Source organism: Thalassophryne amazonica, chromosome 4, assembly GCF_902500255.1.
Source record: "Thalassophryne amazonica chromosome 4, fThaAma1.1, whole genome shotgun sequence".
NCBI lineage: Eukaryota > Metazoa > Chordata > Actinopteri > Batrachoidiformes > Batrachoididae > Thalassophryne > Thalassophryne amazonica.
The window spans coordinates 118,258,690-118,273,251 of NC_047106.1; the positions used below are offsets into that span (position 1 = coordinate 118,258,690).

General features: G+C 42.3%; 1 protein-coding gene across 1 annotated transcript in view; it reads left to right on the forward strand.

Annotated features, from left to right (window-relative positions):
• The window catches only part of gab2 (GRB2-associated binding protein 2), a 211,015-nt gene extending 196,913 nt beyond the window's left edge, over window positions 1-14,102 (forward strand). The window contains exons 6-10 of the mRNA XM_034168473.1: window positions 1,524-1,803; window positions 1,934-2,024; window positions 2,134-2,236; window positions 4,871-4,993; window positions 13,598-14,102. Of these exons, the coding sequence (XP_034024364.1) occupies window positions 1,524-1,803; window positions 1,934-2,024; window positions 2,134-2,236; window positions 4,871-4,993; window positions 13,598-13,741 (741 nt within the window). The 3' untranslated portion in view covers window positions 13,742-14,102. The remainder of the gene's footprint in view (window positions 1-1,523; window positions 1,804-1,933; window positions 2,025-2,133; window positions 2,237-4,870; window positions 4,994-13,597) is intronic.
• Window positions 14,103-14,562: the final 460 nt, after the last annotated feature.

Here is a 14,562-nt window from a genome sequence, read left to right on the forward strand (position 1 = left end):
TCACCTCCAGTGGCAGAGTAGTTGATAGTGTGAGATGTAGCCATTTTTCATTGTTGTCAGGCTTGACCTCACCTAGACATACAAGAAATGATACTTGAGACAAGAACTCAGACAGAGAGTTGGGATATCTTTTGTGAGCTTTGCAAAGGGGAGACACAGCAGAGCTGGCAGCTTGTAAGTGCAGTTCTCCAACTGTGTCATTCTCTGCGAGGCCCTTTTATTGTGTATAAAAAACAAAGATAAGGGTGGGGGCTACATGAGTCCACGGTTACAACATGTGCTATTAGTCATGTGCAGATACGTTTGCAATCAACTGAATCATTCCGATCTTAGGTACAGAGTGAGTGGTTTTGCTGAAGCTTGCTAAATGTCAATCCGTAAACAGGCTGACCTGGCTCCTGCAGCTCTGCTATCTATCTGGGAATATCTGAGAGAAACAGTTTGCAGAATTTAAGATACAAAAAGAACAATTTCAAAGAGCAGATGTAATAAATGATAATAAATGATAATCATGTTTGTACAGTACATTTTATCTAACAATTGTCATGAATAATAATATTCTTCACTGAAAGACACAACAGAGTTTTTACATTATGGTAAAACAGTAAGCCCCGGTTCTGATGGTTACTTAAAAAGTTAACTTTTTGCGAGGTCACATGAATGCAGCATTGGCACATGTTGCTTTGGCAGCGTACTCTTGATAGCACTTTACGGAGTGTGTTGCATTTTCATGTGAACAGGGATATTGTGTTTTTGCTGTGCACCCATCACAGCTCCTTGAAGTTAAGCACTGTGTATACCTTCATAACCTGCGTAATGTGGTTTCAGGCCTGTATTCTAGAATATTTTTGTTTATAAAGCGCCTTGGGGCAACTGTTTGTTGTGATTTGGCGCTATATATAAAAAAAAAAAAAAATTGATTGATTGATTGATACCACCGTTGGGAGATAAGGCCATTTTTGTCATATGAACCTCTGGTCTCTCATTTAGTGTTTCTGATTTGCCAGAACATTTCAAACAAAATGTGCCACAGGGCCTTTTCAAAGATTAGCGAGCGAATTGTGTTATCTTTTTCAATTAAATTGTATAGGTGAGAAGTTTTCATCATTTTGGCATCTGTTTCTGATGGTTTCTGGTGATATTCCTCTGGTTGGTTTTAAAATTTGACCAGAGGGTACAATTGATCAGCACAGCTTCATAATCATCATCTGGACCAATTTCTGGGCTCTCGACTTTTTTTTTTACTACACTAATTTCCTGACAACAGTCAGCTCATTTTTGGTTCATATCATAAATTTGACAAAGAGGTAACATCTTATCTTTAATATTTCAGTGTCTGAATGAAATCATCCAGATCCAATAATCCATCTGGTTGTGGTGAGCAGAAATACGTTTCAACCGGGGTCATGCCAAATAACCCAAAATTCATTCCTGCTGTACTATTCGGATTCTGCAGTTTTCCTGTGTCAGTTAATCCAGAGAGTCTAACAGATTTGCTTCCCCTCTCTGTCTGTCTGTACCAGAGAACCAAAACCCCGCTGACTCGCTCAGACAGCGGTAACTCTGATGACAATTATGTGCCTATGAATCCCGGCTCCTCGCCACTCAGCGCTGCCCAGGCTGATAGTCCTAAGAATATCTACATTCCGATGAGCCCGGGGCCACATCACTTTGATTTCCCAGGATTCTCTGCAACATTACCTGCCCGCAAGGGGAGCAGCGCCTCCTTGTGTCACAGGCCCGGCCGTCTCAGCGATGTCACTCCGCCACCCATCAACCGCAACCTCAAACCCAACAGGAAATGTGAGTGTTTGCCAGCAGATGAAAAATCACCTTTTTTTGAACGATTGTTTTAATTTAAGGAATTAATCCTGCATTCGTCTTTGTGTTTAAGATTTTTTTCTTAATACTGTTTGCTTTTGTTTTGTAACAGCAAAGCCAACACCTCTTGATTTGAAGAACAGTGGGATTATTGACGAGCTGCCGTTTAAGAGCCCGGTCACCATGTCGTGGACTCGGCCCATGTGAGTCTCTGATAAATCATTCGGGCTGGTTTGTCCTCGGACAGACAGTTTGATGGCACAGATGGTGTTCCTATGCTCTTGGAAGCACTCACAGTCTGCTTTGCTTTAGGACTGCAATGAACTCCATGTCCTCCCAGTACTGTCGACCTATCTCAACGCAAAGCATCACTAGCACCGACTCTGCAGACAGCGAGGAGAATTATGTGGCTATGGTGAGTCATAGCAACTTGAGGGAAGCTCAGAGGAGCAACCTACCAGGGTGAAGTTAAATGACTGTGGACAAATATAAGACTCTGTCTTTTATGCTCTTTTGTTCTCTTAAAATTTTCTTTTTTGTCAGTTTTTTTTTTTTTTTTTTGCTTGTTTTTAGAATAATTTTTTTTATGTCATTCAGCCCCCCACTCTCACCACATTAGCCAAACAATGGACTTGTTGTTTATGAGGATTTGTGGTGCAGTGGTTGTGCTGTTTGTCTATGTTGTGGTTGCAAACAGTTAAGTGAACTGCTTGAGAAAAACTGAAAAATATAGTAGAATATTTTCTGGAGTATACATTTTTTATGATTATAATAATAATTATTATTATTATTTATACTATTTTGAGAGCTCCTGGAACTTATGGTGCATCCAGAAAGTATTCACAGCGGTTCACTTTTTCCACATTTTGTTATGTTACAGACTTATTCCAAAATGTAGTAAATTCATTTTTCCCGTCAAACTTCGACACACAATACCCCATAATGACAATGTGAAAAGTTTGTAGATTTTTGCAAATTTATTAAAAATAAAATAAAAAAAATAAGAAATCACAGGGACATAAGTATTTACAGCCTTTGCCATGAAGCCACTCCTTAGTAAAAGGCACATGGTGGCCAACCTGGAGTTTGCCAAAAGGCACCTGAATGACTCTCAGACCATGAGTAACAAATTTCTCTGGTCTGATGAGACAAAGATTGAACTCTTTGGCATTAATGCTAGGTGTCACATTTGGAGGAACCCAGGCACCATCTCTACAGTGAAGCATGGTGGTGGCAGCATCATGCTGTGGGGATGTTTTTCAGCAGCAGGAACCGTGTAACTAGTCAGGATTGAGGGAAAGATGAATACAGCAATGTACAGAGACATCCTGGATGAAAACCTGCTCCAGAGCACTCTTGCTCTCAGATTGGGATGACGGTTCATCTTTCAGCAGGACAATGACCCTAAACACACAGCCAAGATATCAAAGGAGTGGCTTCAGGACAACTCGGTGAATGTCAGCCAGAGCCCAGACCTGAATCTGGTGGTTCAGGCATCTGGTAGATGCCTCCTGGGCACCTCCCTAGGGCAGTGTTCCAGGCATGTCCATCTGGGAGGAGACCCCAAGGAAGACCTAGGACTAGGTGGAGAGATTATATCTCCACACTGGCCTGGGAACACCACAGGAGCCTCCAGTCCGGACCCGTCGCCACGAGGGAGCGTTTGAGGAGCGACACCCCCTCACGTCATCAGCCTCGCCCCCTCGGATGTGAAAGAAAAAGAAATACTGGAAAATATAGCGCCTCGCAGTTTCACAGATTTTTTTAGTCCAATTTTGCATGCTTTTTTTTTTTTTAACAGGGCATTGTGCTCTGCGTCCTCATCAAGCAGGCTGGTGTTCTGTCGAGAGGACGGGACACCTGTTGCAGCACCGCGAAGGGACAGCACACGCATTGTGTTCTGCGTGTCTGTTTATAAGAAAAAAGAGCGCCAACAACTACCCATAACTGTGTTCTTCACTCGGAAAAAGACACCTGCAGCGAGGTGTGAGTGGAAAAAGGCGCGACAGTGGCGCAGCGCCAGGACGAAGAGGCGCGATCAGAGGAACTGTGAAATACTGGTCAGTCACTATTAATAATTTCTTATGTGTCCAACCTCGTAGGTTGATCGTTAAAATTAAATTTGTTAGTTCTAAAAGCCATCATAATTATTTATAGGAAAACGTTCTATTTTTATTTCTCAAACAAAAGTTTGGGCCTGAAAACAGGTTGGTCTTATTTTTCTACTAAGGTTTGAACTTTTTTACACACGAGAGAAAAGTGAGAAAATGTTAATGCCTGTTTGAGAAAAGTGTATACAGTGTGTAGTGAGGGGTTTTTACAGCCTTAAAACGTCTATAATAATTGTAAAAAATAACGCGGATTTCGCCTATTGCGGGCTATTTTTAGAACGTAACTCCCGCGATAAACGAGGGACCACTGTGTATCTACATGAAAGGTTTATCTTTGACCTGTTGTGTGACTGTCATGCCCAATTGCGCTGTGTTTGCACTTGTGATGGAGGGCTGTATGTGGGGTTAATCTACTGTCTCGTGTCGTTTCTCAGCTCAGTTGTTGGTTTGGTTTTGTGGTATGCAGGAGATCACTTGACCGAGGGTCTATACGTTCAAATAATAATTAAAAAATACTGTCATCACTCTTTACTCTTAGTCAGTGTCTTACAACGGTGTAGCCTAAATACACAAGCTTTCTAGGAGCACACCCAATTCATTATGCATGCTCAGAGGCACATCCCCTCCCGTGTGCACTTTTTTTGGGGGGGGCGACCCCGCCCCCTGTGATAAACTCATCGCCCCCTTAATATTTTTTTTCTGGCGCCGGGCCTGCTCCAGTCAGAGGTGTTTAATATGGGCTGGGAAAGGGAAGTCTGAGGTCCACTGCTGGAGCTGTTGCCCCTGCGACCCAATCCTGGATAAGTAGTTGAAGATGTATGTATGTATGTTAAGTGATGCTTTAATATAAAACAAAAATAACATGGTGTGTTTTGATGATCCACTTGTTGGCATGCTGCACCTTGTGTGAGTAAACCTCTCCTCACTGTCCCCATTAGCAGAACCCAGCGTCTACCTCCCCAGTGGTTAGTGGCACCAGCAGCCCGGCTCCGAGGAAGAGCGGGAACGTAGACTACTTGGCGTTGGACTTCCAGCCTGGATCACCCAGCCCACATAGAAAAGTAAACACATTTTATATGTGCTTTCCCACACATACAAACTAACATTACCATCAAATTGACTGGATTTTACTGTTTCAAACATCCATCTGAATCAAAGTTCCTTCATGAGTCTGCTCACATGCCAGTGGAGATGGTCGGAAACGCCCAGTGTTGTAGTTGAGTCCACCTTCTCACGAGGCCAAGTCCTGGGTCTCCAAGGCCAAGACCGAATCACACCACCTCAAGGCCAAGGCCACAACATCCAAGGCAGAGGCAGAGTATTATACAAAGGCATATAAAAGGTTAAAAAAGATAGAAGGTGACGGCAGAAAAATAAATTACACATGGCAATTCCAGTTTTATCCTCAAACTGTTGAAGCCACTGTCAAACTACATCTGGCCTTTGTACCAACATCTTGTTATAAATTATCCACTTTGGCACATGTTTTTGCAGCAGCCACTTTTGTTCATGCAGAGAACTGCAAATCAAAAGTATTCAGGCTAACAGTGAAGGCTGGACAATAGTCGGTCTCAGTGAGCACGTCATGAAACTACGAATAGAACCATTCAAAAGAAGAGCAGAGGCTCACTCATCAGGGCTGACGTCTGCGCCTCAGGATCATCTGACGCAGGCCACCTCTATTTCACATCACTTTGTCCAAAGTCACAGTAGCTCCGAAAGTCCTTCTCATTTTTTTTTTTCATATTACACAAGCACAATATGTAAACCTTTCATCATGATTTATTCAAAAAGCAAAATGACTTTTAGTGTACAAACGGCCATCTTTGCCCTACAGATACAGCAGGGTGAAAGTGGAATGTTTGACTTTGATCATGCTATTTCAACAAAAACATAATGGGTTTGCATTGTTATCACTTTTCCTTTATATTACTGATTAATATTAAAACTTTATTTGAGGAAAAGCTCGCATGACTAGTTCTCAACTTTCACATGGGGCACAATAGATGACGTTTGATGCCCCCTTGGGCGTTGCCAGTTAGCACCAATGATGCTAGTCATGTGTTGAACGTTAAATATGTCATGAACTGGATTTTTGGGTAGCTCATCAAAGACATCTCCAGATAAAATTACAAGTTATAAGTTGTCCAGATGGTGCGACACGGTGGATTAGTGGTTATTGCCATTGTCTTTACGGCAGGAAGGTCCTGGGATCACTTACCGTCTGGTCTTTTCTGTGTAGACTTTGCATGTTCTGCCCATGTTTGTGTGGGTTTCCTTTGGATGCTTTTGCTTTCTCATGCATCCAAAGACATGCAGGTAAGGTGAATTGGTGACTTTAAATTAACTGTAGATGGGAGTGTGAATGTGTTTGTCTGTCTACATGTGGCGCTGTAATAGACGGGCGTCCTGTCGCAGGTGTAGCCCGCCTCTCAACCAATCACAGCTGGGATAGGCTCCAGCTCTCCCATGACCCTTAACTGAAATAAGCAGATATAGGAAACAAATTAAGTTGTTCAGATGTTTATAATTCTGTAAATGTCTTCATAAAATTGTGACGAGCAAGAATAAGATTGAACATACTACATCACAAGATTTCATTTCATTTATTCATTTATTTGAATGGGACAGTGCATATTAATGAACAGAAAACAAGTACTGTAAATATGCCAGATTTAGCTCAAAGCTATTTTCCATCCGCAATCCCATGGGGTAAAATTACCACCAACACAAAACATACATGACCCATACAAAGAATACAATATAATACAATACAGTACAACACAACATAACACATTACAAGACAAACACTACAATAAACAAATTAACATGACAACAAACAAAATAACACAAAATCAACACTATTGCTAAAGTGCCTACATGTTAAAGTGCTGATCATAAAAAAAAAATACACACTCCTCTGTATCCTCTTCTTCATCTAAAATCTCAACTAATGTTCACAGTTTTGCTGACCAAGGAGCCATTTTTTAAGTCCCCTCTTAAATAAAACATATGTGTTGCTTTCTCTAACTATAATTGGTAGAGCATTCCATCTGGAACAACCCTTGATAGAAAGCACATTTTGTGCAAATGTAGACTGTCGAAACTGTACCAAACAATCCCCCCGCACTGTGGACCGAGTACTAGTCTCACTATTCCTTTTTTTAATAAATTCATTAAGAGGTGGTGGTGCAAGCCCATTCAGTACCCGATACACCGGGCAATTATTTTTAAAATTTCCAAGATTAATTTTAATGAGTCGTACTTCCAGTTTTGTCTCTGTACAGTTTCATATTGATGTTTAGTATGTTCATTTGATATGTCCAAAAAGACATTTTAGATATATTGAATTAGTATCAAAGTTCTATAGTATCACAACCACTTGGAACCATAATAAAGATTAGAATTAAATAGAATTCTTAAAAGTCCAAATTTAAATATAGATACTTAGGAATTCACATTCTAAAATAGTTCAAACTAAATTTTGTCTATAATGAGATTGTTTGTGAAAATTATTTGGAGATTTTTACTTGTTACAGTATCATCATAGGCACCGAACATTTGGATTATGATGACTCACACTACAGGTATCTTAGAATTTTAAACTGGCGAGAAATTCTTTTCTTGATTTAATAACGTAAAGCTGTCAAACCTGTACATATTTAAACATAATTCACTCACTTGTCTGGGTGTCTTGGTGGCTTCCCTCACTCGTCTCCATCCAGTGTGATTACTCCATTTTTGAGAACTACCTTCTTGACACCTATTTGTCGTACAGTGAGCATACTGTTTGAAAAATTCAGAAGTTCGTCCCCTGATTTAACCTTTATAGTTACAATAAATATCCACAATCCTTTTTTTGGGGGGTTATAATTAAAGTAGTGTTTGATGCTCCCCATTTTTCAATGGCATGTCAACACAAAATCACTTCTAACAAAAGCGCATATGTGAGCTATTTTTTTGTATTCCATAATAATATAGATTATAATAATAATAATTTTTTTGTAAGTGTGCTGGCCAGTAGAATACCACTCAAACACAGATGATCATACAATATTAAAATTATTGTAAAGCACAATTATTCATACTTTAAGTCGCGCTATCCTAAAAATACTTTTGAGGTCCTGTGACTTATATACTGAAAATTCTTATGAAAATAGAACACAATTTTCGTATTGATTATCATTAAAGTTGAAATTCATCACACATTTCATTTATTCATGAATATTTATCACTTTCAGAATTTTTAATGCTTTTATGATGTATCAAATGTGCCTAAAACCTTTGCACAGTGCTGTATATTAAGAAATGAAATGAGTTTGACCACAGAAAACATTAAATGTCTTTGCTTTGCACTGTGTACAGTGAAATACCAGAAAATAGAAGTAAATGTAAGGTTCAGTGTTTTTTTTTGCATTTTCCATATTGTCTCAACTTTTTCTGATTTGGTGTTGTAGTATAACAGAGTATAATTCCCAGTGTGAGCACTTTGCAAGCACAACACTGTAGAGTTAGGTATACTAAGGGGGAACCTTTGTACGGTAACCTGGGGGACCGGAAGGGGGAGTGCTATTAATAGAAGGCACACCAGTACCAACTGTATACACGCGTTGTCCTCTCTGATTGAAAGATAATAATATTGGCACGGCCAACTGAACATGGTGTCAGAAGTTAAGTCGGACATTTATTATGATTAAAAAGTTTTAGTGTACCAGTGTTTAGATAGGTAGAGCGTGCTGTTTTGGAGTGCACTTTCGACGCGAGTTGATCGCACCAACAAGGTCAAGTGAACCCTCTATGCTAAACAAGTTAGCATACCCGACACGGCGGCAGCATGACTAACTACAGAGTTTCTCCTCCTGAGAAGTTTTCGTTCAAGCCCGAAGACAGGACGAAATGGATCAAAAGATTTGAAAGATTCTGCATCGCTTCTGGACTAGCGGAAGAAGATGAGGTGAATCAGGTGAATGCTTTAATATACTCGATGGGGGAAGAAGCGGAGGACATCTTACTTTCCCTGCACTTAACGCCTGCACAATCAACAAAGTATGACACAGTTGTAGACAAACTGGATGGACACTTCGTAGCTCGCAGGAATGTAATAATTTAGAGGGCCAGATTCAATATGAGAATACAAGAAGTTGGCGAGTCTGTAGACGGCTTTTACACCGCAATGCATTGCCTCGCAGAACACTGCAGATACGGCGCTCTGCGCGATGAAATGGTGAGAGATCGTCTTGTCATGGGCCTGAGAAACAAAAAATTGTCAGAACAATTGCAATTGGACTCTAAATTAACGATGGACACTGCAATTGAAAAGGCATGGCAAAGTGAAAGCGTCGAAAAGCAGCTTACAATGCTGAATACGAACTTCAAAGCAGAAGCATGCAACACGCAGGTAGACAGTGTGCAATCACGCAGTGCCAGCGCCACGGGCTTCAGGAAGGAGCAACAAAAGACCAAACCGCCATTTCAAAAGACCGGTCATGGTCAGGATAAAAATGCACAATGCACGAGATGCGGAGACTCTCGAGGGCATCATCCACAGCAATGTCCAGCGAGAGACGCAGTGTGCAACCAATGCAAAAAGAAAGGACATTACGCTTGAGTGTGCAAAACAAAAAAGAGACAAGCGGTGAATGTAGCAGCAGTGGCTGAGTACTGCGATGAGTACAGCGACGAGGACGTCGCGTTTCTAGGCTCTGTGTCCAAGGATGCAGGGGCCAACCCATGGATGACTGAAGTGAAAGTGGACAACCACAAAGCAGTGTTTAAAATAGACACTGGAGCCGACGTTAACAGCAGTCCCAGAACAATTGTACGTCCAGGGTCAGTTCAGCAAGCTGGCCAGAGCAACAAAGATCCTCTATGGACCAGGAGGGATACCATTAAAGCTGAAAGGAAAATTCACAGCCACCCTCAGCAACAGCAAGCACAGCACACGTGAGGAGGTGTATGTCGTGGAAGGACTTTGCACACCACTCCTCAGTGGAGCAGCTGCCATGACACTTCAGCTGGTCGCCAGAGTGAACATCAGCCTAGACAGCACAGAGACTGTGAAAAGTGAGTTCCCAAAGCTTTTCTCTGGGCTAGGGAAAATGGAGGGAGAGTACACCATCGTACTGAAGCCAGGTGCAAAGCCTTTTTCCGTCTCCACGCCACGTCGCATATCACTCCCTCTCATGCCAAAGGTCAAAGAGGAGCTGAGTCGTATGGAGCAGCAAGGAGTGATTTCGAAGGTGGAGGAGCCAACAGCATGGTGTGCACCCATGGTCGTGGTGCCCAAGAGCACAGGAAAGGTCAGAATCTACACAGACCTCACAGAGCTGAACAAGTCAGTGATGAGGGAGAAACATCCTTTGCCGTCCGTCGAACACACATTAGGACAGCTGGCTGGCGCCAGGGTTTTCTCAAAACTCGATGCCAAATCAGGATTCTGGCAGATTCCGCTTTCCAAAGAGTCCTCTCTCCTCACCACGTTCATCACAGGGCGGTATTGCTACAATCGCCTGTGTTTTGGGATCTCGTCTGCCCCAGAACACTTCCAAAAGCGCATGTCTCGCATCCTGGAAGGACTGGAAGGGGTTCTGTGTCAGATGGACGATGTGCTCATCTGGGGAGCGACGCAGACAGAGCACGACGAGAGGCTGAGGAAGGCATTGACGCGACTGCAGGAGGCTGGAGTGACACTCAGTGACAAGTGTGAGTTCTCAAAGAACAGGATAGCAAGTCATAGAGACCTCCGAGACCTGTTGAGGAAATCCAACATGTGGGCCTGGGGGCCCCAGCAGCAACAAGCCTTCGACAAAATCAAAGAAGAGCTGACAACAACACCGGGTCTTGCTCTATATGACCCGAATGCTGAGATGCTCGTCTCAGCAGATTCTTCATCTTATGGCATGGGGGCCGTACTTCTACAGCAGAAAAGTGGAACAGACTGGAAGCCGGTAGCGTACGCTTCAAGAGCGCTGAGCAACACCGAACAGCGGTACGCTCAAATTGAAAAGGAAGCCTTGGCTACAATGTGGGCCTGCGAGAGGTTTGCTGAGTTCCTGATTGGGAAAGAGTTCCATGTAGAGACTGACCACAAGCCCTTGGTTCCCTTGCTAGGCTCAAAGAGTCTGGACGAACTGCCACCTCACATACATCGCCTACGTATGCGGCTCATGAGATTCTCTTACACCATCTCACACGTGCCAGGCAAGAGCATCGCCACCGCTGATGTGCTCTCAAGAGCACCAGTCCGTAGCACAGCTGATGGACTGCAGGAGGAAGAGGTGAATTTGTATGTGAACTCTGTCGTTGCAAACCTGCCTGCAACAGAAAAGAGACTGAAAGAAATATAGACACATCAGGACAAAGACACTCTTCTCCACACACTGAAAACATACTGCAAGGAGGGTTGGCCGGATAAATTCTCCATCCAACCAGCATTCCAGCCCTATCTGCCCTTCTCAGGTGAGCTGACAGTTCACGACGGTCTGCTACTCTACGGCTGTAGAATAGTAATCCCAGCATCGCTTAGAGCAGACATGCTCCAGAAACTGGACGAGGGCCACCTGCGACTCACAAAATGTAAGGAGAGGGCCAAGCAGTCAGTTTGGTGGCCAGGCCTCAACAAAGACCTGACACAACTGATTGAGAGCTGTGACACATGTAGCCGTGAGAGAGTCAACTTCAGAGAAACGCTGCAACCCACAGACTTTCCGGTAAGACCATGGTCCACTGTCGGTGCAGACCTGTTTCAGACTGATAGCAACAAACATTACCTGGTCATTGTGGATTATCTTTCAAGATTTTTTGAAGTAGCCAAACTCACCCACACCACATCTGAGGCCGTGATCGAGCACTTCAAATCCATCTTCGCATGTCATGGCATACCAGACGTGGTGCGCTCAGACAATGGGCCACAATTCGCATCTGAGCACTTCAGGAGATTCTCACAGGAGTGAGGCTTCGACCATGTGACGTCCAGTCCCCACTTCCCTCAGAGCAACGGGGAGGCTTAAACCAGGCTGGACTGACATGGACAATCTGAGGAGAACTGAACTCAGATACAAAAAGAAACAAAAAAGAAAATAAAAAAGAAAAGATCTGAAGAATAAAAAAGTGTATATGTAACCACTTGTTAATGTCAAATGGGTTTACTGTTAAACCATTAAGATTTACTTCAGATTTATATGGTTACAAAAAGAGTTAAAGAATGTTTACTGTTATGGTGAGGACCATTTTTGACATTTGAAATAGATGTTACAATACTGTTAATAGCAGCAGGTTAAGGATATTTTCAGTAAAAAGGTTACTTAAATGAGATAGATGGAAGTTAATGCAATTTAAATGGGTTATGTTTGAGTAATGATTTAAGGTAAAACAGTCAGAGGAAGTGAATAACTTTTTGTTGAGAATCTTAATATCAGTAAGAGCTTTATGTTTATTCTGTCTTCTCATGAACAGCATCTCCTAGTCAGAAAGGGGGATGTAGAGTTAGGTATACTAAGGGGGAACCTTTGTACGGTAACCTTGGGGACCGGAAGGGGGAGTGCATTAATAAAAGGTACACCAGTACCAACTGTATACGCGCATTGTCCTCTCTGATTTTAAAGATAATAATATTTGCACGGCCAACTGAACAAACACCATGCTTGGACATAAAGCGACAGCAGACAAAGGGCATGTGTGTAGGGGTGCACGGTATACATAGTTTTACCGGTACACGGTATAATTTTGGCCGACAGTAGAGAGTTGGACTCCACTGACTCATCGCGATAACACCCGCGGAGTTTTTCGATCCAGGAAAACTGCTCTGTTAAGCGTCTGTGTGTGAACACAGGGCCACTCTGTCTGTGTGAACTGCTGCTGCAGAGGGGTGGGGTGGGGGGTGTTCTGAGCTGAAGCATGTCTCTCACTGAGACAAGGAGTAAGATGAAGTTCTGTCGCTGACCACCGCAAAGCCGAGACAGTAACATGTAATATTTGCAACACCGTTGTTAATTTCAGTGGACGCTCCAGCAGAGGGGGAGAAAGTGCTACATTAAATAATGCAAGGATTTTTTTTAACCAGTGCAGAAATACAGAATCAGCCAGAGAATGACGATTTACCCAGACTGACTTCAAATATGAGTAAATTAAGTATTTTTATTATTATTATTGTTATTATTATTATTATTTTGGTGGTTTCATGTTGAGTTTTGGAAATGAGGAAATGCTGACGTCCTGAACACACTTCATGTATTCAGAGCGGGTGTGCAAATCTAGTGTTCAAGAGATGAAACTTCAGCCACTGACCAAACAATAAATACATTTATTTAATTCTTTTACCAAAACATAAAAGCTAGGATTGCAACTTAGATGTACCTTCTGACAAATTGTGGATGTAGTTTTGAGATCTGCACAATATTCTCAAAATTACGATATATCTGTTTTTGTTGTTGTTGTTTTTTAATTATTTATTTTTATATTTACCTTTTCTAAGAAACACTTCCATTATAATTTTTACACTTAAGTTTATATTGCGATATATATACTGCTACCGTGAAGGGATTTAGTTTACACTGCGATATGAATTTTAGGTCATATCGCCCAGCCCTGCATGTGTGAAGGTGGCTGCAGAAATCTTTGACTTACCACAGTAGAATCTGATTTCTGCTTTATTTATCACCCCACAGCCCTCTACATCCTCAGTGACATCTGATGAGAAGGTGGACTACGTGCAAGTGGACAAGGAGAAGACCCAGGCGCTGCAGAGCACCATGCAGGAGTGGACCGATGTGCGGCAGTCGGCTGAACCCGCCAAGGTGGTCAAGTCGTGACACTGACCTGCAGAGCTCCAAAACAAAAAAAAAACCTCTGGACTTCATCCAAGCCTCTCCAGTATTGGGATTGGTACTGCTGGGCTTGTTTAAGACTGAAAAGCCATAACCTCTCTTACACCTGTGACGATTATTACCGCAGTGCTCCGCTAACAGGATACCAGGCCATACAGGTGAAGCCAAAGCTCTTCATGGAGACTGTTATTATATCATACGGAAAAATATCAGCCCAAGTGCAAGTATTTAAACAACGCTGGCCCACGGATGGCCACACTCTGCTGAAGTCAGACTGTTTTTTTGGGGGGTTTTTTTGCATTTAATACTTAAATTAAAAGTAGAGACTCACCGGTCTATAACCACATTATTATATTGCCAGAGTGCGCTTACTGCTCTCAGGAATGCCAAGATGCAGCCTCATTTTGGCGTGTAGGCAGACATGCTCTCTTTTCACTTCAATCTGTCAAATGTGCTGAGTTTTGCAGAACCAGTGAAGAGATTATTTTCACTGCAGGCAATCATTTTAGCTTAGCAGTGCATGTCTCGTAAGAAGGGGAGCAGCACAGCAAAGGCCCGTGGAGGATCCTCACGGGTTTCTACTGTTTCAGTTAAGTATGAGCTCAAAATGTGTCACCCAGTCCAGGTACAACATCAGTGAGGTCCAGACACACAAGAGGATTCACACTGAGACAGTTTTCACTTCATCACCAAATTAACACACAACTATGACTGTAATTGATGAATTGTGATTCATGAAGTAAAAATTGTGCTAATTGTCTGATTGCAGCTTCTTTAATGTGACAGTGAGCGTCACTGTGATATAA